This window comes from Simochromis diagramma, unplaced genomic scaffold (genome assembly GCF_900408965.1).
Source record: "Simochromis diagramma unplaced genomic scaffold, fSimDia1.1 OVJJ01000498.1, whole genome shotgun sequence".
NCBI classification, from domain to species: domain Eukaryota; kingdom Metazoa; phylum Chordata; class Actinopteri; order Cichliformes; family Cichlidae; genus Simochromis; species Simochromis diagramma.
The window spans coordinates 47,334-75,034 of record NW_024387316.1 but is presented as its reverse complement, the minus strand read 5'-3'; the positions used below and the strand labels follow the sequence as shown (position 1 = coordinate 75,034).

The following is a 27,701-nucleotide window of genomic DNA, read 5'->3' as shown; positions in this document are numbered from 1 at the left end:
CAAACTTTGAAGTGACGTCACAGCTGTATGTGTAACGTTTTTGTTACGGCCCAAACTGCTGTGTCTAAACCAGAGGCGGAGCCAGACATTTGAAACACCCGGGGCTTAGCCCAAAAGGGTAGTATGCATGTGGGATTTTTTTTTCCCTTGGGGGGGGGGGGTAGAAATGACTGAAAGATTAATTGGCTCTGTTTTGAGTTTTGTTCAAAAAAGAATGACTTCATATAGGGAAAAATATATATCACATGTGCAGGACACCTTAAACTATTTTTTTAATTAAGCAGCAAGGCAGAACAAAGTCGGGGCTGCATCAAGACACGAGGACTAAACCCCAATTCAACCAGACCCAGAACTGATCCAGAATTAAAACAGGACTACAACAGTTCAAAATCAGGACTACTGAGGACTTAACCAAGACAGAACCAGAATCAGAACTACATGATAGTAGCACTAAAAATCATCATAGACCTGCACTACATTTATTTTTTAATTCTACCAAAGTCCACTGTTTAGATTGAGAAAAGTTTATATAATTATTTAGCCTTGTTGTGCAAACACGCCTGCAAAACTTAATAAATATAGAATTTGAAAAATAACAAACCTAAAAAGAAACACTAGGTACGAGATACATGAGGACCTATGTGTTATGTATGAACCAAGAATTATTGTGTGCTATGCAAGCCATCGCCAGTAGGGGGCACCACGGCCAGTTATGTGGGTGTGTTACTTCTGTGTCATCCCAATAAAAGAAGAAGTCAACTTGTAAACAAACTGTTGTATGTGCAGTCTGACTCGGCATAAGCTTTAATAGTGTATTGACACTACAGTGGAAATATAACATAAATTGGCGACGAGTTGTGACGTCTGGAAGACTTGGCCGTCTACTGAGCATGAACTGACTGCGTGGCCGAGTTTGGACGGAAAACGGACGATCGCGTGGTGAATTAGCATCGGAGCTAGCTGCTAGCTGCTTTTCGCCAACGAGTCAAAAACGACAGTGTTGGCTGTGGACAGCGGATACATCATGGCTGGAATGATTGGACAGATGGACCCTTTTGATGATGCTGGTGAGCAGTGGGCGACGTATATTGAACGTTTTGAGCATTACATCCTTGCTAATGACATTCAGCCTGAGAAACGGGTCCCGGTGCTGCTGAGTGTGATGGGTCCCAAGACGTATGGTCTGCTGCGTAATCTAGTGGCGCCAAGCAAGCCTGGGACAATGCAGTATGACAATATTGTGGGTGTTTTACAAGCTCATTTTGCTCCCAAACCGCTGGTAATAGCTGAAAGGTTCCGGTTCCACAAGAGGAATCAGGGGGAAGAAGAAACGGTCGCACAGTATGTGGCGGTGCTGAAAAGACTGTCAGAACATTGCGAGTTTGGTGCGTATCTGGAAGATGCTCTACGAGACAGATTTGTGTGTGGATTAAAGTGTGAAACTATGCAGAAGCGTCTTTTGACTGAAAAGGATCTCACGTTTCGCAAAGCAGTTGATTATGCTGTGTCGGCAGAGACAGCAACACGTGAAGTGCAGCAGTTGAGTGGTTCCCTTAAAGTGAATGCGGTGCTGTCACAAAAAGGTGATAAATGCCGCCGCTGCGGGAAAATTAATCATACTGATGATGACTGCTGGTACAAAGACCGTGACTGTCACCAGTGTGGAAGGAAGGGCCACACGAAACGCATGTGTAAAGGTAGAGCCAGAAGCAGCCAAGATTGGAACAGGAAAGAGAAAGAGGGGAAACCTGAGCTGAAAGGCAATGCAGTTAAAAACAGAGCAAAGGACAAAAAGAGGAGAATTCATCATGTTGCTGCAGAGGAGAGTGAAAGTGAAGGAACCAGACCCGACACTGATAGTGAGTTGGAGCGGTATTCTTTGTCATGAAAAGAGAAATATTCACGTATCTCCCTAATGCCTGTAGTTAACAGGAAGAAAATGGAGATGAAGCTGGATACAGGGGCTGCTGTGTCTTTGATTCCATGGGAACAATATAAAAGTATGCCGAGTCAGTTGCCGCTGCAACCCACTGACATCATGCTGAAAACGTACACTGGGGAGCCGCTGGCACCAGAAGGGGTCATCAAGGTGCAAGTTGAACTGAATAAGCAGCGTGCAACTCTACCCTTGTACGTGGTAAAGGTGGATGCTCCACCACTGTTTGGTAGGGAGTGGCTGAGAGTGATTAAGCTGAACTGGAAAGACTTAAAGATGGTCCATGCCAGAGAACAAAGCGGAAATGACAATCTGGAGGCTGTGCTAAAGAAACACTCAGCCGTTTTCTCTAAGGAGCTGGGCACGATGAAAGGAATTAAAGCCAGATTGACTCTTAGGCCTGACAGTGTCCCCAAATTCTGTCCACCACGTAACGTGCCTTATGCTCTCCGCCCTCGGGTGGAGGCAGAACTGAAACACCTGACTGAGCTTGGGGTGATCACACCAGTGGAGCATAGTGATTGGGCTACGCCCGTGGTCCCTGTCAACAAGAAGGATGGCTCAGTGAGACTCTGTGGTGATTTCAAGGTCACTCTTAATTCGCAGCTCTGTGTGGATAAGTACCCACTTCCACACATTGAGGACCTGTTTGCTTCTCTAGCAGGAGGTCAGCATTTCAGTAAGCTAGACTTAGCAAATGCCTACCTACAGATGGAGGTAGAAGAGGAGTCTAAGAAGCTGCTGACTATTTCGACACAAAAAGGGCTGTTCCGTTTCAATCGCTTGCCTTTTGGAGTGGCGTCTTCACCTGCATTGTTTCAGAAGGCTATGGATCAAGTGCTTCTCGGCCTACCATACACCCATTGTTATCTGGATGACATCCTCGTCAGTGGTCCAGATAAGCAGACACACCTGAGAACCCTTAAGGCAGTTTTGGGCAGGCTGGAGGACTATGGCCTGCGTCTCAAACAGGAGAAGTGCCTGTTTTTCCAAGAATCGGTGGAATACCTGGGCCACATAATTGATGCGGCAGGGTTACACAAATCACCAGAAAAGGTGCGTGCCGTTATGGAAGCTCCAGCACCAGCTGATGTCAGCCAGTTACGTTCTTTTCTGGGAATGCTCAACTATTATGGACGTTTCATACCTGATTTAGCTACAGTCCTGAAGCCGCTGAATGAGCTACTCAGTAAAGAGAAGAAATGGCAGTGGACATCAGCCTGCGAGTCAGCTTTCCAGAAAGCTAAAGAACGTCTGGCCTCACCAAAAATACTCACCCACTACAATCCTGAACTGCCTCTCCGTTTGGCATGTGACGCTTCACCATATGGCGTTGGAGCCGTGCTCTCACATGTCATGCCTGATGGCCAAGAACGGCCAATTGCTTATGTTTCACGAACCCTCAGCAAAGCAGAACGAAACTATGCTCAGATCGAGAGGGAGGCGTTGGCAATTGTTTTTGGAGTGCGCAAGTTTCACCAGTATCTCCATGGTAACAAGTTCACCTTGCTCACTGATCATCGCCCACTGACCTCAATTCTGAGTCCAGTAAAAGGTACACCATCAATAGCAGCTGCGCGAATGCAGCGTTGGGCGCTCCTTCTGTCAGCACATAATTACACCTTACAGTATCGGAAGGGGGCACATCACGCCAATGCTGACGGTCTGTCACGTTTACCTCTGCCCCTTGCACAGAAAGAGAAACAGGGAGCAGTTGAGGTATTCTACGCATCTCAGCTGGACACATTACCAGTCAGTGTCGCCGAGATCAGACGTGACACTTTGTCTGATGTCACTTTGTCTCGTGTGCTGGAAATGGTAACAACTGGACGTTTTCCAGCAACAAAGGACACAGATCAAGAGCTGTCACCCTATCTGATGCGCAGACATGAACTCACAATACAGCAGGGATGCCTTATGTGGGGCTTGAGGGTGGTTGTGCCACCTAAGCTGCGCTCTCATGTCCTGAAAGAGCTCCACACTGCACATCCAGGGATGGTGAGGATGAAGAGCTTAGCTCGCAGCTATGTTTGGTGGCCTGGCATTGATTCTCAAATTGAGCTTCAAGCTAAAGCCTGCCACTCTTGTCAGCGTATGCAAAAAGAGCCTGGGTTAGCACCTTTACACCCTTGGCTGTGGCCTTCCTGTCCGTGGGAACGGATCCATGTGGATTTTGCGGGTCCATTTGAAAGTCACATGTACCTGGTGGTGGTAGATGCACATTCCAAGTGGCCTGAAGTGCATATTATGGATAGCACCACAGCTGGTAAAACCATACAAGTGCTACGGGGTCTCTTTAGTCGCCATGGCATTCCCCACGTCCTGGTGAGTGATAACGGACCGCAGTTCTGTTCTGAGGAATTCAGGGTGTTCCTGAAAGCTAATGGAGTCAAACACATCCGCTCTGCGCCGTACCATCCTGCCACTAATGGTTTGGCTGAGCGTTTTGTGCAGACATTCAAGCATGCACTGAAAGCTTCCAGGGGTACAGCACCTGTGCAACAACGCCTTGACACGTTCCTCTTGACATATCGCAACACTCCCCATGCAACAACTAGAGAAACACCAGCTATGTTGTTCATTGGACGCAAGCTGCGCTCTCGACTGGATTTTTTGAAGCCCAGTGTGGCCGGAGCAGTGCGTCGGTCACAAGATGCGCAACAACAATGCCGACAGCAACACTCCAGGGACAGACGGTTCACTGTTGGCGAGCCTGTCCTGGTGCGCGATTATAGGAAGGGAGAGGACAAGTGGACGCACGGTGTCGTACTGGAGAAGACTGGGCCAGTGTCATACAAAGTGGAAGTGGGAGCCCAAGGAGTGTGGAAACGTCATGTGGATCAGATGCTGACGCGACCTGAGTCAGTATCTCAGCAGGTCACAGTGGATCCTCCGACAAGCTCTCAGATGTCACCAGCCCAGAGTGGTAGTGACACCATGCTTCACCCTTGTACAGCTCTGCAGGAAGAGACTGTTGAACAAGTTATGGGGACCACCGTACCTCCAGAAACACCCCAGTCTGTTAAATCATCACCGACTGACTGTACACAGGTTACAGAGCCTGTAAGACGTTACCCAGTGAGAGTCACCCAGCCACCTGCTCGTTATCGTGATGGGTGAGCATATTAAGTAGTTCAGTGAGAATGTTGGCGTTCAGAGACATTATTCTCAACTAAAAAGAAATTCATACAGAAAGCAACATTAGTTCCAGTTTTCATGAATGTTGTAAAAAAAAAAAAGGGTACTACTTGGGTTATGGGAAATGTTTCTGCGGGTGGTGCCATGGTCGCATAGCTTAGTGGGGAGGAGATGTTATGTATGAACCAAGAATTATTGTGTGCTATGCAAGCCATCGCCAGTAGGGGGCACCACGGCCAGTTATGTGGGTGTGTTACTTCTGTGTCATCCCAATAAAAGAAGAAGTCAACTTGTAAACAAACTGTTGTATGTGCAGTCTGACTCGGCATAAGCTTTAATAGTGTATTGACACTACAGTGGAAATATAACACTATGATACGGTGATACTTTTGGCAAACGACCATTTGACTAACATGTGTGTCTCACCTGCTCTTGTTCATCTCTGTTCTGTCCTCATTCTCCTCTCTCTACCTCTCTGTTCCTCTCTCTCTCTTTGTGCTGACAATCATCAAATATACAGATATTTACAAACTCTTCAGATAAAAACACAAACGCTTTTTTAACTGTAACATCAAATCAGACTAAATGTTTATTTTTTTTTTTAGATTGATAAATATAAAAAACATATTTGTTAACTTTAAGAGTAAAGAGAGAAACTATCTGTATTTCTTAATTGTAAATGGCACCAAATTGTATTCAAACTTGAGCCACACTTATGGAGCTCCACAGTTCTTTTCCTGGTGTTTTGGTTGACATCTCTTGATGTTCCCATGTCAAAGAAACAGGCTCTGTGTTTTTCCTTATATGCATCCACAGGTGTGCCACCAATTTACTCACATGGACTCTACTAACCTATCAGAAGCTTCTTCAGCTCAGAATGGAATCGTCTGCAGTTTTCTTATTAATTAACAATAAACTTAGTGTACATGTACTCCTACATTTGATGAAAGTGATAAAAAACAGAAGCTCTGTCTCTCTTTATTCTGACATTTAACTAATTCAAAATATATTTCAATATTTATCTAAAAAAAAACTTTACTCTAAATTGATGTTGTACAGTAAAAATGTTTTATGTTTTCTCCCTAAAGTGTAAATATCTGGTTACAAATGTGAATATCCTGCTGTGTACTGAAATTCCTCTTGTTTTGCATAGAAATATACTGAACAACATACAAAGCATAATATATAAAATAACATTTACCTGAGTTTTTTCTTTGAAAGAACCCTCTAATGTCCATTCTTATATTTCAGTACATAACTGAAACCGATTTAGTCGGGGAGGGTAAGAACTGAAAATATGAAATAAACCCACGTAAGCTAAGACTCTCTAAAAAAAAATAGCATTTGTTCGGCTTTTCATTTCGCCATTTGTTGATTCACTTGAAGAGCAAGTAACGTAATATTGGTCAAGTGATCAGTTTGATATCAATCTTTCGTGATGCACCGTCATATTTACATTATTTGTACGGTACCAATGATTTGCTTTGGTACCTGGTCAAACTAAGCTCTCCTTAGTATGGCTGGCTCCGTCTCTCCAACAGCGCACTCACGGGTAGCAGCTGCCCCGCCCCCTCGCTCAGTCGCTTAGTGCCTGAGCTCGGATCATACCAATATCAGGGGGGGATTCACGCACAGTCGTAAATTCCCACAGTGTGCACTATGTGCTTCGAATATTGTGTGTACTTTTTGTTTTATACAGTTGTCAGCCAGGCATCTAACTATGAAAAAATTACACTCCAAAATACCCCGGGCTTCTGACAAAACAACCCGGGCTTAAGCCCAGTAAGCCACCCCCACGCTCCGCCCCTGGTCTAAACCTCCAAAAGTTGATTCTGTTCATCTGGACGTAGCGTTTTGTGGGAGAAACTTTTCGTCACTCATCCAGGTGACTTCTTCAGTCTCAGCTGACTGCAGGTTTCCACAATCTTATAAACAGGACATTTGCATAATGACTGAAACCAGCCCACTGAAGGAACAATGGGCTGGGAGGTCAGTTCCTTAATCTTAATCATGCAAATTCTCATGACCACTGATCAAAGCTCATTGATCAATAACCATGAGTCCCATTCACAGAGAGTTGGGGAATGGCTGCAATCACAGCATGTAAGATGGTGACAGATGGACCCTTAGGCCCCTCCTCAATTCAGAGATGGTCGTTCCCTTTTCACGTAAATGGCCTCCTTGACTCTGCGCTCAAACCAGCGTTCCTCCCTGTCCAGGATGTTACATCCTCATCATTGAAAGAGTGTCCACTGGCCTGTAGGTGTGAATAGACTGCAGAGTCCTGGCCTGACGAGGTAGCTCTTCTGTGTTGTGACATCCTCTTCGCCAGAGGTTGTTTAATGTATAATTAAATGATGTATAAATCCTGGCAATTTTGGAGATTTACTTTCCTGGATGATTGAGAATGCATCAAGATGCTGTGTATAAAATCAGTGTAATTCCACCACAGTAGGTGCCGCTGAATGGAAGCTGTAAGTGCGCACTTCAATCAATCCTGCGTGTTTTAGAGTCCACTGTGGCTGTGCAGAGGCAAGTGTTACCGAAAAGTAGTCCCCAAACTTATGGTTGTACCACATGGTCACACCTTTTCCAATTCTTTATTAAACAAGATCAGAAAAATGAAAATTTTACATCTTTATTTAAATTATTTGAAAATAATTTACAAAAGTAAAATGATTTCTATATTTATCAACAGTGATTGGAAATGACTGAAAGATTAATTGGCTCTGTTTTGAGTTTTGTTAAAAAAAGAATGACTTCATATAGGCAAAAATATATATCACATATGCAGGACATCTTAAACTAGTTTTTTAATTAAGCAGCAAGGCAGAACAAAATCAGGGCTGTATCAAGACACGAGGACTAAACCCCAATTCAACCAGACCCAGAACTGATCCAGAATTAAAACAGGACTACAACAGCTCAAAATCAGGACTACTTTAGGCCACCAATTCCCACCGATTTACTCAGAACCAGAATCAAAACAAAATCATCATAGACCTGCACTATTATTGTATAGTTTTTATAATGTGCTATAAGCATGTGTGCACTTTTATAGAGCTGTTTCCAGTTTCGTTATACCATGTATAATGACAATAAAGGCTTTCAATTCAACTACACTTATTTTTTTAATTCTACCAAAGAACAGTATTTAGACTCTGAATAGTTTATATAATTATTTAGTCTTGTTGTGCAAACAACCCTGCATAACTTAATAAATATAAAACTTGAAAAATAACAAACCTAGAAAGTTACACTAGGTACAAGTTACATGTTCTGATGAGTTTTGGTAAACAACCATTTGACTAACATGTGTCTCACCTGCTCTTGTTCCATCTCTGTTCCTCTCGCTCCCTTATTATTAACAATAAACTTAGTATATGTACTCCTAAATTTGATGAAAGTCATCAAAAAATAGACCGCTCTGTCTCTCTTTATTCTGACAGTTAACTAATTCAAAAGATATTTCAATATTTATTTATCTAAAACAAAAACGTTTACTCTAAATTGATGTTTAACAGTAAAAAAAAAAAAGGTTTTTATGTTTTCTCCCTAAAGTATATGTCAATATTTGGTTTCAACTGTTAATATATTCTCAATATTCTCAAATAAATGTGTCTTCTAACTAACATGATGTAAACGTGTCAGAGTAGCTGAAATGGCATGTGTGTGCTCACTGTGTTCTATATTATCTACATGTTGTATTTAGCTCTTTTTTTTTTTGTTTTTTTAAAAAGAATAAAAAATATGATTCGTTCCAGGAGTCGTCACGGTGGTTGTCTCAGAAGGAAGTGATGCCATCTTACCCTGCTCCCTGAGCACCAATCAGAACCTGGAACAGAAGCTCTTTGATTGGAAGAAAGATGACCAGAAGGAGGTTTTCCTGTACGTTGCTCGTGACGAGTACAATAATGGACGTCCAGGTCAAGACGAGCAGTTCAGAGGACGGGTCTCACATTTCCCACAAGAGCTGCAGTTTGGTAACGCCTCCATCATCATCAGAAACACCAGGCTGGCTGACAGTGGAGTCTACACCTGTGATTTTCCACATCTGCAGCCGGAAGGGAAAACGTTCAGAATAAAGCTTGATGTTGGTGAGTCTTTTATTTTGGAGAACATCCTGGAAAAAATGGTGAAGACCATTTTTCTACCTGAACCAGGTGGTTTAAAAAAATAATTTTAAATGTTTTACCTTGCAGAGCTTACCCTGAAAGATCGATCAGGTGAAATCACAGGTGAGTGATGATGTCATTGAAGTGTCTGTAATCTGTGTGAGCTGCTCCCAGTTTGGGTTTAGGAAACAAACAGATCATCTCAAACTGTCCTTTGTGATAAACCTCAGTTGGGCTGGATCCTGAACCTGGTTTGTTGTGCTGCTGTGGACAGTATTATCTGGATGAGAGTCAAGTACTTCACATGAATGATAAACATAAAGACAAAAACTGGTGATTTTAAAGATCAGCACTTCCCCCTTTCTCTGCCACCATGCTGCGTTCACAGGTGCTGCTCCAAAGCCCGACATCAGGATACTTAATACCACCGAGGACGGATTGCAGCTGAAGTGTGAGGTCAAAGGTGCTTCTCCAAAGCCTAAAGTAGAGTGGAGGGACAGTGATGGGAACATCCTTCCTGCTGAGGAGCCACAGGTGTCACACACAGGAGAGCGCTATAACATCACCCTCCTCACCACGGTGACCAGGACAACAACTGACCGTTTCCACTGTGTAGCCACACAGGAGGAGCTCAGCCATAAAACTGATGCACAGATCTACCTGCATTATCGTAAGTTGTTTTTCTGTTGTTTTATAATAACTGTAATTATCAGATCTTTTTATTCTTTAATAGATTTCTTGGCACCGTTTAAAAGGTTTAGTTGTGTATTTGTTGCATCCAGCGAGGCTGCATCAACCTTTTATTTAATGTTTCAGAGAAACCGACAGAGGTGAAGTCCTGCAGTCCTGGAGTCGGTTCGATGATAGGTTGGATGTGTTCTGGAGGAATTGCAACTTTACTTCTTTATTTTCTTATAATTAAAGTCAAATATCACATCAGCAGAGGTAAGTGTAAATAATAAAAACACTTATTTTAACATGTCAGACGTAGACATCCATGTAACAGATGCTTAGACCAATGTTGTCTTCAAATTGTTGACATTTTATTCAGATATCGTCTGGTTTTACAGCTGATACTTTGGATTTATGGATTTATTTATCATTTAAAAATGATTAAAAAAAAACTGCAGTTACTAACAAACATTTTGATTTCAACCAAATTTACAGCCGTGTCTCAGTTTTCTTCTATGAAGCATGTTTAGCTATAAATGTGTCTTATTTTATTTTATCAGATTTATCTGCTGTTTTTGTTTTTCTCTGTGATCACCGAAATTAAAGTTAGTTTAAATTTAATATCGTAAACTGACTGTATGTAATATATATATATATATATATTTTTTTTTCTTCTGTAGTTTTTCGGAGGAAACAGAGACGCAGAGAGACGTCTGAGGGTCCTGAGAACGGTGACACAGAGCTGACACTCAAATCAGAACCTGTTTAGCATCACAGCTGTTACACAGATGTGTGCACAAAGGTACATTTCAGTCATGTTTGGATCTCAGGTCAACATAATTGACTCATCTGTAGTCTCAGTTGTTTTGTGAGCTCACTGTGGGCTGTGAAACGTCAGCTGTTAAATCCACTCTGAGTGAGAAGTAAGCTGACAAAACCAGAAAAAGGCTTTAATGAAAGTGCAGCGAGTTACGAGGACACCTGAGGTGGTGTTCAGGCCGAGCAGAGTCCTGCTGTGATCCTAACAGTGGATTAGGAAAACTGTGTTTTTATTCAGAGATCTGAGAAGCTGTGACAGTTATGATGTTTGTACTGTTAAAAGTGATGAGGACATATTTCAGAGCCCAGCTGCAGTCCAGATGTTGCTTCTTTTATACTGTGTATTTTATTATTGTGTAAAGCAGGTTGTGATGCTGGTTTTAATAATGGTTAATGTTACTTTTAGCTGATGGTGATCAGAACAAACCAAAGCTTCCTGAAAACCTTTGGTTACTGTTGTAACCTGAACATGAACTTGATGAGATTTATTTATTTTATGTTATTATTAGCACTGTTGCTTTTTGTATTTGGACTTTAAGACAAAGTATTTTTTAATATAAATAAGGATGAATGAGGTGCTGTTGACATTGTGTTCATAAAACTGTCTTTTATAACTATTGTGTCTGTATGGATATTTATAACTGCAACATTATGTGGTCTTTAAAGCAGGTGCTGTTTTTGATGTACAGAAAAGAGATGCTGTTCTTATGTATTAAACTATATGATCAACCAAACCTCACAGATCCTCTCACTGCACTTTCAGAGAGGCGGATTATATATAATGTGTAGAACTGAATAAATAAATTGGTGAATAATAATGTGAAACAAATTTTGTGTCAGAGTTTTTAAATAAAACAATTCTTCTTGCTGCTATAATTGATCATCTTAAAATCTCTGGTTCCCCCGGAGCTTCACATATGATAGGTCCTACTTTTACTGAATGCATCGTTGTCATCAGGTTGTATACAGTCTGTCTTCAAGCATGCTGTTGTACAACCTATTATGGAAAAAAACATTGACCCTAATGCTCACTAACTACAGGCCGATCTCCAAACTCCCCTTTATATCCAAAATATTGTTCTAAGACCTTCAGACCTGAGAGTGAAAACACAGGTGTGTATAGAAGCCTATTGTATTATTAAAAGTTATCTGGAAAGTCTGCCTCTCCTTCTGTGTATTGTTCATATCTCCAGTTTGTGTGTAAATGTTTCTGCTGAGCCACTAATAATATGATTGTGGCCATTTAACAAGAGGATTTCTGTCTGATTCTTAATTGTATCTGGATTAATTTGAGTTTTGGAAAAGTGTTGATGCACTTGATGTTGTCATTCTGTTTTTAAATGCTTTGCCTCAGTTTGATCATCAGCTCTTCAAAGAAGTGTCACATGACTGCTAATTTAAACACAGCAGAAGTGACCCACTCTCAGCACCTCGTCCTGAGTGCTGCATTCACTGACCCAGTAAGCTGCATGGAACAACAGCCATCATTCAGACAGTTGTTGCACATGTGCATTTCCTGCCGCGACGCATGGCGTGAGCTGTGTGAGCAGTGATACGGGCCCGCTGCTTGAATTCTCCACCATAAACATACGAGTGAAGCAGTGATGGCTAAAGATGTTCAGTGGAAGTTTCGAGCTGGACTTTCAGTGGCGCTCTGTGTCCGGTGAGCGTTTCCAGTCTCTTTATTCCCAACTTATAAAAGTTAAAGCCATGAAGCTGTCCTGTGGCTCACACAGAGGCTGCACCACAGAAAACTGCTGAATTCATGAAGTCGGGTGTTTGGTGAACTGACTGATGATGTTACAGGTGAATTATGCAGCACGGCTCGAGTTACCTCCTTGAACCTGTCTGTTTTTAGATCTTTAGCTTCTCTCTTCTTCTACTTTCAGTTATAAATTTCATTTAAAATAATTTTAGTTCATTTATTCCCTAAATGATCAACTCTTTCATCCTTGTGCGAAGAGTTCGAGTTGATTGTTGTCCTGTTGAAACTGAAACCCATATTATCACTCAGTGCAGCTGATGGTGGATTCATGCGCTGTGTGTATTCACAGCGATATAAACAGTTGTTACAGACTCGCACTGACGCCTTTGTGTTTATGCCAACAACATATGATGTTACCTCTGTTTTAAACAGCTTTGAGTGCTCTCGAAGTTTTTCTCACAGCACACCTGTTATGCTTGTTGCCTTTGCAAAACATGAAGATTGATATTAATATGTATACGTTTATACAAAGATTTAGAAATCACCTTATTGCATTTTCTTCCTGCAACCTTTACCTCCAGTTCACATAACGCACTGGAAGGTTTCATTTTTTATCACTTTTCTGTCATTCTGTGTGTTTGTTTATCTGTAAATCTCCGTGTGCAGTCGTGCTGACCCGTTTATCTTTGATCCTTCTGAGCCTACAAAGAGCTGTGAGCAGGGATGCTGTAAATACATGACGCAGGCAGGTTAGAGAAGCTTTTCAGCAACGAGAAACTGCAACAATGAAGGTGTGCGCTGTTACGGCAGTTTGTGAGAGAGTGTGTGTTATATCAGGATCGAATTACACCAGAGGGAGAGAGAAGTAAACAACAGTTTACTAAAGAAAAGTTCACAGCAGAATTAAATGTACATTATTTTCTCCTGATTTTTAGTTCTGTTCATCCTTTTAGAACATTTTGACATCTGCTGTCTTTTAAATATATCTGAGCTAAACTGAGAATCTGAGATCGTTGATCAGCTACTGAGAAGTAAAGAAGCAGCAACAACCTATTGAAGATGTTTCATGTGGGAACTATTTTCTTCTCCCTGAACTAAACCTACTTTACATGCATATGCTGCAATCACACGTGCATAGATTTTCTTTTGCCTTTTGTGTTGTTGCTCCTTTGTGCTTGTTGCGTTACAGTTTTATTCTGGTGCTTTTGTTTCTTATCCCGTAACAGTCGGTTTCGTCCTGTGAGTGGACACTGGGATTGGGCCTGTATATAAAGGATGGCTGTAGCTTCCACGTCTGAAAATTAAAACAAAGCTGGAAGTTGTGTTCTTTCCAGTGGCCACTAGGGGGCAGCTGTTTGTCCTGCAACAAAAGTCTGAGAAAACAACCCCCGCAGCTTGAACTATGACCTCAGTAAATATTTACCTGATGAGTCTCACTAGTGTCAGGACTTTAATTTTATCAGCTGTCGTTCTATTGGAGGCAAACAAGTGGATAAATTGACAAGTTGCTGCATCCTTCATATCCAACGGGGCGACCTCGCTGGTGGGTACGGCATCTTTTATGTAAAGTGACGGCCTGCTTTGACCAGCTTATATTAATTATTTGCTCACTAAAGAGAGACCTGGCTGCATTTTCCTTTGGCTGGCGGATGTAGACAGTAAAAAGAAAGAAGGCAGAAATCTCTGCACCTAATATCTCCAAAACTGGGTCATTCCCACCAAAACAAAAGAGATGTGTAAACGGTTACTACGGTTACCACAGTTAAAATGACATCTTTGATTTTGCTGTGAACTCTTGCTTTAAACAAACGGTCCTGCATACTCGGTCTGCAGAGATGAAGTGTTCAGATTTCAGTGAATCAAACTCGAAGCAGGTGAAGATGAACTATGCAAATCAGAGGTTTGTTTGTAGGACGTTCAGTTCATTCTTTTGTTCTTTGGCTTGAACGTGTCGGATGGCAGGAAAATTAAAAGTAGTTTGGTGCTTTTTTAAAAGAAAGTAAGTTTTGTGTGAGACTAAAACCACTGACCCCACCCAGTCTGTGTTTCCTTTAGAAGGAGGAAGGAGGAAGGAGGAACACCCCCGTTCTCTGCGACCTGCTGGAGCAGGGGGGCTAGGAGGAGGAGTTGGCCGTCCGACTGCGGTCTGGAGTGTGGAGCCTTCCTGCTGCTGCGGAGTCGGGGCGGTCTGCCTCCCCCCACCGCAGGGAAAAGGGAAACACCACCTGGGTCTGGGTGCAGTTCCCCCCTCCAGGGGCGGGGGCACCTAGACCCGGTTTGTAGAGTACGCTTGGGGAGTGTGATCGTGTGTACAGCGTCTCTTTATGTCTGTCTCCACGTTGGTTGAGTGTGGAGTAAGTGCATATGAGAGCATGAGGGTGGGAATGGATGTTTGTGTCTGTGTGTGCCTGTATGTCTGTGTCTATATGTCAGGTTGGGTGTCAGGCGCCACCTCTCTGGGGACATCTCAGGCCCTCCAAGGTTTGGAGGCCTATCTCCCCCTACCACCACTTCCCCTGCCAGTGGCGGACCCCCTCAGACATCGGTGCGTTGGTGGTTCTTTGTGTCCGGGGATGGGCGTCCAGGTACACACCGGCTCACTCCTTGGCGGCCGCTTATCGGGGCCTGGAGCCTGGGGCTCGCTCGGGCCACTTCGGAGGTGGGGTGCCCCCGGCCTCTCGGCCTGGGGCTCGGTCACTCAGGCGCAGCTGGCTGCCGGCGGAGCTCACGGGCGCGTCACTGCAACTCCCCCTGGCTTCTGCTCCGCGGCTGCTGAGTGAGCCCTCATCTGGGACTCTCCTCAGCTCTTTCCGGGACAGTGGCGCGGCTGCCCCTCTGTTGGTCTTCCTTGGTCTCTTGTGTTCTGGGGGCCTCTGGATGTCTGGAGTTTTGATCTCCTCCACACCTGCTTCACGCCCTGGAGGACGGGGCTGTGGCCCCCCCACACCCTCTAGCAGATTATTACATGAAGGAACCTTTTAAAAAAACAAAAAACAAGCGCGTCCATGCTCACAGGTGTACACACGGGTGATCACACCCACAAACTACACCCTTTTTGGCTCCTACCTCAAAGCACACTGTGTTCTGTTGATCTTATGTGCTGCACAATAATGTTTAATATTTATTATTTACTGTCATATTCCCATATATCATTGTGATGCTGTTTATTCTATTACTCTTGTTCTCTTCTGCTTGCTTTCTTTTTTCTTTCTCAGCAGGTGATCCAGGTGATTGATATATGCATTTTTTTTCTCTGCCCGTTCTGTTGGTTTTTGTCTTTTGCCCTTCTCCCCCGTCCCTCTTCTCAGCTGTTTCTCTTTCCCTCTTTCTTTCTCCCCTTCTTTCCCCCAGTCAAGTCTGTCCCGTATTCAGTAAGTGAAAATAAAATAAACAATAAAAGGTGAATCAAATGGACCATTACGGCAAGGCTGGGATGGTCAGTTTGGTAAAGTAAATCCGTTGGGCATCTTTCTTTGCCTTTAGACAACAATTCTGATGGCAAAAGAGCCAAACGGGACAGGCCAAAAAAAAAATAAAAAAATAAAAAAATAAAAAAAATAAAATAAAATAAAATAAAATTTATGTAAAATATAATAAAATAACAAGCACTTCCCCTGCAGTATATAAGGAGGCCATCAAATTTAAAGAAATTATAATTTAAAGATACTTTGGAACAAGCACAAGGTATATAATCTAATGGAAAACCATGAATTTCCAGTATTCTGCCCAACGGGTGACATTTAGGTTGTGATCCATCATAGAGCAAAAAATTGGCAAAAGAGCAAAACCAGAATACATTTTTTTGAATGTCCCTCATCTAAAGCCCTAAATGCACTGACAGCAGATTGATTAGTGTGCAAAAGCCTACAACTGCCTTGCATATGAAACTACTCCCTGATAAAGCTAAACTAATTCCTTCATAGTCTAAATGACATACAAAGCATGCATTGCAAAAACAAACATAATAAATATACAACAGGCCAGTCGTCTATTTAGATGAGCTTGTTCTAAGTGTGGATGCGTCTACTGACCGTTAGAAAACTACTGCATGAGCAAACATACTGAAACATGTCAGTTTTGATATGTTCAACAGTTTACGCTGCAGCCACATTCACTACTTCCTTGACAGGCTGTCAGCTAGCCTGGAGCCGACTCTCAGCAAAGGTTTTCAAATGTCAGCTTAAAAATTAATTAGCCTAGCAGCCACCGTTTGGTCTGAGTGAGTCCACAGCTATGAAAACATGGAGGTGTTTTTTACAGCTCTGTTTCTCCCACTACTATGGTGGGGGGGAGCAGGTGGAGGACAAGGAGCACCTACAATGTGAGGTTATTGCATTAGCGAGCTATGTCAAGATGAAATCAGTTTTCTTTGCCATAAAAGTGGCTCTTTTTACTCGGCTGAATCACCGTGGTAACTGTTTCTGAACATATCTGTCATATAGTGAACACATCTGTGCAAGCTGTTGAACTGTACTCTGTTAAAACCAACTGATTCTTTTTTATTTACATTGTATTGTCACTGCATGCATTCAGTTGATAGTGCAGGAAATGTTTTCACGCTTGATTCTGGTCTACTTCTAAGTCTCTTTTACACTGTTACTGCAGCTACTGGATCACAGATGAGATAATTGATCATTAGGTTATTTATCACCAACACCATCCAATCAATCAATCAAAATTTATTTAATTTTGATCTTGAACCAAACTAAAGAAATTTCCAGGCCTCCTTTATTAAGTTATAGATCAGTAACATTTAACAATTACGTGAATCCAACTTAAAGTCTCAGATTTCTACTGTGCAGCACTGAGTTCTAAGTTCATGCTCAGTGTTAAAATAATATTTCAAGGAAACATGTTTATTTTACTGTTCTGTGCACTAATTCCCCAAATCCCCAAGATTAATCATTTTCTGCAGCATCAATCTTGTTTCATTTGCAGTGCTCCATTTTATGTTTAGATGTTTTTTGTGTTCTTTATAGTTTCATTTCATCGTCATCATCATCTGGTAACTTCTCTGATTGGAGTAGGGAGGGCTCATACGGATTGTTCTGTGTGGAAGAAAAGTCACATGAGCACACACAGACCAGAAAGCCCGGCCTGTCAGAGAAAGCTGATAATCACACTCCTGATACCTGTTATCTCAGACTGGCAGATAGCTAGGGGAATGTTTCTTACAGACAAAATCAAGTAAGATAATATTCATGAATCACACATTTGTGCACATTTGTTCTCCAGTGTGTGACTTTCTCTGATTTTTGTATATATATTTCTTGTGTTTGCCATTTATTCCTACTGTCTACTATTTATATTTTATTCCGTTACAGTTGATGTGGAGCACCTACAATTTCGTTGTACATGTACAATGACAATAAAGGGCTATTCTGTTCTATTCTAAAAAAAAAAAAAAAAAAAAAAAAAAAAAAGAAGGAGGAACGTGGAGGGAAATCCGACGGAGCTCACGGAGGAGACGCGTTGATTTCTTTGTACATAAACGAGGAGAGGGCGTATTTTCGCGGGCATGAAGGGCAAACCTCGTATACACGTAGACTGTGATCGTCTCGCCTCGTGTTTTCTGATGTAAACCAGTTTTTAAACCCGGTCCACAGCGATCCAAGTTCATTCTGTCGAATTATCCCGATCACTTCAGGGCAGCTGAGGAGACGTTTATTATGATTTTGTGTATTTTGCATCAATGACAAATCTAGATAGTTCCAACGATGGCGCTCCTTTGTATGACGACGCTAATAGTATTTCTTGTATATAAAAGTCTTTGTTGTGTTAGCATGGGTATAAACTGTGACGTGTATGATGGTAGATGTAAATACTCACGTTTTTCCTACTCACTAAACAAACTGCTGTGTTGTGGATTCATGATTAATGACAAACATTAAACGATAAACTTTTATTGACTCGACTGGATTCAGCCTGTCGTTATTTCACATGTTTGCTGCTATAAAGTTCAGTTTTTGTTTAATTCATGCAGTTATGATCACAGATACTCAGTTAAATTTATAACTTCCTCCATTAAATCTGAAACTCATTAAAAATACACTTAACATCACTTTTAAAGTTAGTCTTAAACATTTTTAATTTCACTTTTCCAGGAAACGTTCAGGTTCATTTGTGAGATTTTCACATCTGTCGGATGTGGTTTAATGGCTTTGATTAGTGTAATATTTTGTCACTAATAAATGACCATAAAAGGAAATGCAGTACAAAGGCAAACACAGAGTTTGTACAAACACTTCTTGTTGTTTTTAACTCTTTTGTGCAAGGTGAACTTGAGTGTTTTGAAAGACAAATAAAATAAAATGTATTCATTTTATCAAAGCTACCATAGGCTGAGAGGCAGGGTACACCCTGGACAGGTCGCCAGTCTGACGCTGGTCTAACACAGCGAGAAGGACAGCCATTCACACCTATGGGCAGTTTAGCGTTACCAGTTAACCCACAGACCCCACTGTCAGTTTGGCCGGTGGTCATGTGTCGATTCAACCAAAATGGCGTGAGACTGAGAATCCAACCCCTCTAAAAGCAGCTGGCTTCCTTTGATACTCGACCCGATTCAGGTCAGCATCTGGAATAGCCCAAGTCTGAGGTCAGCAAACCAAATGGACAAATAAACATCCACACGAGCAAACACGTGAAAGACATATTTATATTTGGACCAAGTCCTATAAATAATTCAATAACATATATACTTCAACCTTAACCAAACTCTTAAGCAGGTGATTGAGCTGCTTTTACTCTTTTGCTCCACATCCTGAATAGGAAGCAACCAGGAAAGGTGAGTACTGTTAACACACTTCTCTTAAATACATGTACAAAGAATTTAGGTTACAAACAAATTACATGGATAAAATGTGAACTAAGGTTCTTTTTCCTGACCCAGGCAGGATGGCCAGTCCCCCTGTCTCTTCACCTTCCACAAGCAGTCACTTAAATATTAGGTAATGAACGTAATGAAGAATCACTAACCCACAAATGCGTGTCTCTTTTTCTATTTTTAAATATAGGTTTTGGCTCATTTAGCAACTAAAACATAACACAACTTACCTTTAAACAAGCTTTAAAAAAATGAACATTAGTATTTATTATATTTGCATTAAGACAGACTGCTAAAGTCTGATTTTCCCACACAAACATCTCCAGGATTCACAGGAAAAGGTCCAAAAATCCAGAGTGACTGTTTCCTGAGGTCAGAGGAGAACGGGCAGACTGCTTCAAACTGATAAGAAGGCAACGGGAACTCAAATAAGTGCTCAGTGCTCCAGTCAACAAAGCACCTTGTTCAGACTTTGCAACAAAGAATTAAGGCAGAAAAGCATCACATTACAACCAGTCCATTTAAAATGATGTTCATGATCCTCATTAAATAAACATCAGCAGAACATTTGCACTACTTACTGAGAGAGCAGTAAGTAGTGCAAATGTTTGCATCAAATAAACAGCAGGGGGAGCCATTGCTCTACTCAGTGTTATATTAAAAAAGGAAGAAGAGTACACCAAGAATCCAGTAAGTGGTTCCAGGGAGCCTATCCAATCGTTCAGTCTGACGTCACTAGCCGTGTCTGGGCCTAAACTCCGCTGCAGGTCCATATATCAAACGATCACTATGGCATTACTGAGAGTTGAAAAACTGTCTAAAGTCTTTCATCTTTAATAAAATGATCAGCGTTCTGCTCTATCAGGTGTAACAATTGAGTTTAACATCCAGGCATCCATGAAAACGGAATTTATGACATTTAACGGAGTTAGAAGTTAGCAGGGAGTTAGCTCGCTAGCTTCTATCTAAATACAATATAGCATGTCCTGACTGCGGGGTTTTGGAAACAAATTCAAACGTACAGCTCTGTTATCACTTCCAACATAAATGAAGACAGAAAACTAAACAGCAGTGACGTTTGTAGGGTTACTGAAGTTGGGCTAGCTGGTATATAATGATGTGCTACGTGACCGCTAGCGACACAGCTATGTTAGCATAATATAAACAAGCTAACTTTTTTTCCACTCGATAAAAGTTAATGTGAGTGTTCTCGGTGGTCAGGAACAAATGTAATCACATGGCAGGATGCTGTAAAAGGACCAAACTTCAGCCAGGAGAACAACTGAGATAATCCCTCCACAATACGAGGTTAGTCATTCATATACTGCTGCATGGGCTGGGCTGTAGTTACATCCTAAGGTTTTAAAAACTGAGCTTAAATAACTGATTAGCGGTAATAAAAGCCGAGGGAGGTCAACAGGGATCACTGACTGTTTTAGGAGCTTTTTGAGATTAAATAGAAGAAAATACAAAACATTAAACATGTTAACAACACAAAAGCCATATTAAACGCAGACTACTTTAGGCCCGGAAGTAGGATTCGTCACGTCATCACTTAATAATCAGATAGCTTTGGTTTTACCTTTTTATTAACCAGTGAAGAAACTCCCTAAGTAGAGATCCTGAGTCGAGATGAACAGGACTAACCTGGAATGTTTTTTTTAACTGCAGGAAAAATCATCATGAGGAGAACGAGCAAACTCCAGGCAGTAGGTTTGAACCCAGGACGCTCCTCCTGTGATGCAACAGTGCTAACCACTGAGGCATCCTGCTGCCTCTTTTATATTGCAGACTGATCAAAGATAGTCGAAGACAGCATACACAAAAGGTCGGTAAAGGTTGTAGAAAGTTTGTCATGGTGATGGACATGAAGCATGAAATCACAACAAGCTACATCTCTAACCTGACATTAAACATTTTCACCAACATAACCAACAAACCACAAACTTCAACACTAGATATGAACTGTGAAACTGCCTGAAATCAGAGATGAGTCACTGTCCTGATCAAAATCTCATCACTTCACTCATTTAAAGTCCTGATCTGTATTAGTGAGACAGACTGTTTCTGTTGGAGGATCTGCAGGAAGGAAACACAATTATATTCAAGGATTTGGTCCATTAAATCCAAACAGAACAGAATATGAACACAGCTGTCAGTTATGAGAGACAAAGGCTGTTAAATGTTCACTGTGTGGGTGTTTTTCCACTCACTCAGTGAGACTGAGACTCCTCACAGTGTTACGGGAGGCCGAGGTAATGGCATCCAGAGTACGAGAAGCTCTCTCTGTGGGACGGAGACAACACCCTCAGTCACTGCGCAGCTCTTTGATTAGGCTGTAGTGAGAATCCAGAAGGCTGTGATCACATGAACTCAGTCAATGCTTCTGTATTGATGTGAACTGATTATTGGGATCCATGCAGGCTGACATCGTGTGATGAAGGTTCAGACTCGGCTGCATGCTGATGCCCTCCTTATCCACCCTCCACTGATAAACTGCAGTTTCCAGAGTCCACTTGTTCCAGCTGATTCCAGTCCAGTGCGTCACGCAACAGTTTTCTTACCGCTTTGATGTCCAAACATGACTCCAGACAAAGTGAGCAGACAGACACGCGAGCAGGAGAAGACACTCCATCACCGTGGAAATCATCTCCGGAGGAAACATAACTAACAGACACGCTCCTGACAGAAACACGCAGCCCAACTGACTGTCAGCTGCTGCCGCCACAATAAGAGCTTCAACTGTAATATTATAAAGTCAAATCAGGATGAGAACTGTAATATTATGAATGAGTCAAACACATTTAATAGGGATCATTGGTGCTCTCCAGGAAGCGAGTCCTGTGGGTTTAAACGTGTCGCACGCTGTGGATGTTTCCAGCTGTGCAAGGCTTGAGTCATAAACATCAGTCCATAAACAAATGAAAGCTCTGAAACCAGATTTCTCTGAAATTAAGCATTTCCTTATTTTTCATGATATAAAAACCTGTGTTTTAATAAATCACGCTCCAGCTCAAAGGATCATTTTTCTATAAATCAGATGATTATTTTTCTTTGGGGAAACCTGGAACTTCTTCGTTGTGTCAAACAGGGAGAAAAACCCTTCAAATTTTAAAGAATTTAATAAATAAAAAAGTCAAACTTAAAAATGATCAAGAAGGAAAGGAAGCTGTGCTAGCATCTGTTTAACTTTAGAGGGTAGTGGTAAAAATGAGCTATTCAATCATTTCTGTTTGAGGGACAGGCTTTCTATTTAAATCACAACAATAAACACTGCCTTTATTAAAATGATGCTTTATTTTTGTTTTTGTTGCGTTTTTATGCTTCTAAATGTACAAACACGTGGTTGGTGTGGCTTAGAGTATCTGAAGTGCCATCCAGATTTAAACAGAAGGCTGTCCGTGATTTTGTCCGTCAGTTATGACGTTGTTGCACGTTTCTATTGCACTTGTGTCTGTGTCGTTCTGTTCTGTCTGGTGTTGCACTGCTGTCGTTTTGCATTTTTGAGTGGAGGCACCCTGAAGTTTATGAATATCTGAAAATACACAAATCGACACAGACACACAACAAGAATCAGGAGTGTTTTATTTAAAGGGTCAGAAGTTTTTACAGGATCAACCAAATCTTCTTCCCCTTTGCGCACTCATCATAAATACGTCCGTCCTCATCATGAAGAAGTATTCTCTTTTAATTTTCTATTCAGGAGCATTCATGTAAATATTGCATTTTCCACACACAAAATCATACTTGTTTGAAGTGGTATGACCTTTGGTGCTTTTATGTCAGTCCAAAAAAAGAAGAAAAAAAAATCATGAAAATTACGATTATGAAACTTGATGTAATCAACATGAATCAAAAATAAGATAATATTTGTATCACGCTTATTAAAAATCAACATAACAAACTGCTCTACAAACATAAAATAGACATTGAAAATATGATTTTGACAGCAGCTTGGTTCTTAAATCCATCATTTTGAGTTTTAGCAGCACAAACTTCATCACTGTGAACGGAACAGCTGCTGATGACTCTGACAGTTTTTCTTCCTGAGAGATTTTAAAAAGAGACGTGAACACCTCAAATACAGACAGCCTTCGTGTCGACTCGACATGAAGACAAAAGTAAAAACTATCTCTGATTTCTCAGAGTTACTGTTTGTGGTTCGAGTCCCTGAGATTTTGGAGTGAGGAGGAGGCAGGGGTAAGGGGGACTGGATGAGGGACGGGGGCTATGTAGAGCGTGGCGGGTTATTTCCAACCATGACCAACTCAGTTGTACTTTTACTCATCTTAAAAAGCTCTAATATTCTTGCATTCTTCTCATCCACCATCTTTAGCCAGTCCTGAGTTGGAATCCGAAGCAATGTGCTGAAAACACCGGAGTGGGTGTTTGTAAGGTCCAACACAAGATCATCTGTGCAAGCTCGATCGCTTGTTTGTCGACTAGCTCCATCTGCAAAATGGAGTGCTCTTGGTCTCCCACTGGGTGTATGTTTGCAGACCGGTGCTGATTGGGTTCTTGGGTGAATGGTGGAAACGAGTAGGCCTCTTTGAAAACTGGATACTGCTGGTCTCTGGTTCGCGGTGCGCTCGTTTCCCGCAGGCTTTTCTGTATTTCAGGGGTCGTGATGAGCGTGAGAACAGCCCAGTCAGAGCAAGTAAAAGCGATCCGCGATGTGAGCGGACCAAAACTTTCACCCACTTTGAGCTGGTAGAAAAAGATTTCACCCTCTGGGAGGCTGAAGGCATAGCCCCAAAACCCCCCATTGTTGAGGCTGAATCTTTGCTCCAAACGGTTAGCAGCTGCTGTTGGCTGCACTCTGCAAAGATGTAATCGTCTGAGTTCTGACGGCGTGGCGGAGGCCCTGTAGCTAGTTACGGGCGTTTGAGAGACCACAGTGAGGTTGGTAGGTCTGGCGGCCATGTTTGTTTGTGAAAAAAAGAGAAAACGTGCTTGTTTTTTCTGAGAGAAAAAAAACAGTTAAATTTAAGCTGAAATGTTCGATTATTTATCCTGAATGCCAGCGAGAGAATAGAACTATCCCAGTGAAGGTAAATCGGACCTGTATCCGATTGGCTAACCGGGGTGCGAGGGGAGCCGCCCACTTGTTATGTGATTGGCACCGGGGCGAGTTAGGCACGCCTGCGAGGCGGAGTTGGTCTCCGGCGCAAATTTCGAACAAAGAGCCCGAATCATTAAGCAGCAGATGTGGAGCGATCAAGAAGGAAAAATTGTGCGCTGGCTGCGGCTGCGGTTCAGAGTGAGAGCGAAAGGAGAACTTAGACTTTGCTGAATTTGCGAGAGAGCTAGTAAGAGGGATCGTTTTGAAGAAAAAAGACTAAGGATTTTTCAGGAGTTTTCCCCTGTTTTCGAATATAAGGTTTTGGGAATAGAGGGGTCCCTACCAGGGTTTTTTTTGGAGAAATATATGGAGGGTTTTCAGGAGTTTTTCCCTGGTTATTTTGTCTAAGGATCGGGGTGGGAGCCGCAGGGCGCTGAATTTGAGAAAAAAGACTAAGGATTTTTTCAGGTGTCTTCCCCCTGTTATCGAATATAAGGTTTTGGGAATAGAGGGGTACCTAACAAGTTATTCTAGGGTTTTGGAGAAAACGCGGAGGGTTTTTTTAAGGAGTTTTTTTTTGCTGGGAGCCGCGGTGGGATCGCGAGAGATTTTTTTACGATTCTGAGTTTGATTCTAAATCTCCTTGTTCGTATTAAACAAATGCATATAAATTGAAATAAAGTTTTCCCCCGAGGCATGCAACCTGTATGTCTGGCCATACTGAACGTTACAAAAGCACAAGTTTAACTAAGCAGTTTTACTATTTTACTATATATTATTAACACATTTTTAAACACACAAGCACGGACCCGAGACACACAGCACAGTCCCAGACACAGGCGCGCGCAGAAGTGCGTGTGGCGCATAAAAAGCATAAAAAGTAAAAACTTTTAAACTGGACATTTAGATGAGAAAATATATATTTGACATAAAATAAAAATAAACAAAATAAATGTTCCCTTTAGAAATTTTGTTGCTCTATAAAATAGTTATTTTCTTTTAGAATCACTCATCTTAGCAGTAGGATATACATGAAAAGAGAAACAAATTAAGTTTGAGTGAAAATGTACATTTTTTGCACTCTCTCGTCAACTGACTCAGTGAATCAAATGACTCGAAAAATCCGATTCACTTTGGTGAGTGACTCATTAAAACTCGATTCAGTAAAAAGAATCAAATTTACCACCACTACTTGCTACTGAAAACAAGAAAAAAAACGGTCCTGCTATGGGCTGAACCATTTGTTAATGGTGGAGGGGGAAACACTATGCAATATATTCAGTTTTAGCATTTATATTCACTGTTGACTGTGACTACGCTCAAACTGTTAATGCTATCTTATTTTAATAAACGACACTGTCATATGCAAAACTGGGGTGGCAAGGGTTCATTTTAGGGTGGCACTTGCCACCCCATGCCACCCTTCTAGATCCGCCCCTGTCTGGTTAGACCACAGGATAGGCGTCTGCTTCTACATTAATAGTGGCTGGTGCACAGATCTAAGAGTGATTGCTCAGCACTGCTCTTCCTCTCTGGAATACCTTTTTATTCACTGCAAACCGTTTTATTCTCCGCGGGGGTTTGCATCATTCATCTTGGCCGCTGTTTACATCCAGCCAGATGCGGATGTGCAGTCAGCTCTGGCATTTTCAACTCCTCACTGCAGGCATGTCATGTGCCTGTCTGCTTCAAGTCCTCCACCATAATCCCTGTCCCCAAGAAACCAAGGATCACTGGACTAAATGACTACAGACATGTGGCTCTGACATCTGTCATTTGAGCGCCTGTTTCTCTCCTACCTCAAGACCCTCACGGCCCCCCTCCTGGACCCCCTCCAGTTTGCATACAGAGCCAACAGGTCTGTAGATGACGCCATCAACATGGCTCTGCACTTCATCCTGCAGCATCTGGACTCCCCAGGAACCTACGCCAGGATCCTGTTTGTGGACTTCAGCTCTGCCTTCAACACCATCCTTCCAGACCATCTCTGAGGCAAGCTTTCCCAGATGAATGTGCCTGATCCCATCTGCCGGTGGATCACTGACTTCCTGACGGACAGGAAGCAGCACGTGAGGCTGGGAAAGAATGTCTTGGACTCCGGACCATCAGCACCGGCTCCCCTCAGGGCGAGTACACTAACTGCTGCACATCCACCCAGTCTGTCAATCTAATCAAGTTTGCAGATGACGCGTTATTGTCATCTTGGACGGGGATGAGTCTGCCTACAGGAGGGAGGTTGAACGTCTGGTGTCCTGGTGCTGAATGCCCAGAAGACAGTGGAGATTATTGTGGACTTCAGGAAGCACACAGCTCCACTCCCCCCCATCATCCTCACTGACACCCTCGTCACCTCTGTGGACTCATTCCGCTTCCTGGGTACCACCATCACCCAGGACCTGAAGTGGGAGCCCACCATCACCTCCGTCATAAAGAAAGCCCAGCAGAGGATGTACTTCCTGAGGCAGCTGAAGAAATTCAACCTGCCAACACGGACGATGATGCAGTTCTACACTGCAGCGTGTTGTGCGCTCTGCTGAGAAGGTGATTGGCTGCAGACTCCCATCTCTGCAGGACCTGTACACCTCCAGGACACATGACCCTACACTGTGTTCACTGCATCATTCCATGTTTGGCACTGATCACCACCTGCACTCATGTATATATCTATCTACTTAGCACTTTTAATTTTTATTTTTATGTTTATTTAAGCGTTGTCTGTCAGTATGTTTACACTAAGTACCGCAGCAATTACCTAATGATGTAAACCTGCTCAAAATTTGGCAATAAAACCCTTTCTGATTCTGATTCACTTACTAAAGCTGCGAGATCTACAGAATATTGTATTTGGTTTAATTGTTATGTTGTTATGTGGTGCATTTATTTTTGACTTTTGCTGCCATGATGCCAAGTCTCTCTTAGAAATAAGATTTTTAATCTCAATGAGATTTTTACCTGAATAAATAAAGGAATAATAAAAATAAAAATGGTAAATGGTCTGTATTTGTATAGCGCTTTACTAGTCCTTAAGGACCCCAAAGCGCTTTACATATCCAGTCATCCACCCATTCACACACACATTCACACACTGGTGATGGCAGCTACATTGTAGCCACAGCCACCCTGGGGCGCACTGACAGAGGCGAGGCTGCCGGACACTGGCGTCACCGGGCCCTCTGACCACCACCAGTAGGCAACGGGTGAAGTGTCTCGTCCTTTCTCTCCCTGTTTAGGATTTCTGTGACTGCAGTAAAAATTTCCTCCAGCCGTCACTTATTCCAGCTGACCTAGACTAAAGTAAAAATTAATCCTAAAGCAAAGGACATTACTAATGAACACTGATTATACAGAACAATAAATATACTTTTTTTTTATAGTTAATATAGATTACAATCTTGAGCTTATATAGTGTTTTGCCTGCTTCAACAACA

General features: G+C 42.1%; 1 protein-coding gene across 2 annotated transcripts in view; it reads left to right on the top strand.

Moving 5' to 3' along the window:
- The window catches only part of LOC120717242 (butyrophilin subfamily 2 member A2-like), a 52,577-nt gene that overhangs the window by 809 nt on the left and 24,067 nt on the right, over positions 1-27,701 (top strand). Inside the window, exons 2-3 of one of the 2 annotated variants that reach the window (XM_040005149.1) lie at positions 8,839-9,171; positions 9,277-9,312. In XM_040005149.1, coding sequence (XP_039861083.1) covers positions 8,839-9,171; positions 9,277-9,312 — 369 coding nt within the window. The remainder of the gene's footprint in view (positions 1-8,838; positions 9,172-9,276; positions 9,313-27,701) is intronic. The other variant, XM_040005150.1, reaches the window with a different exon arrangement.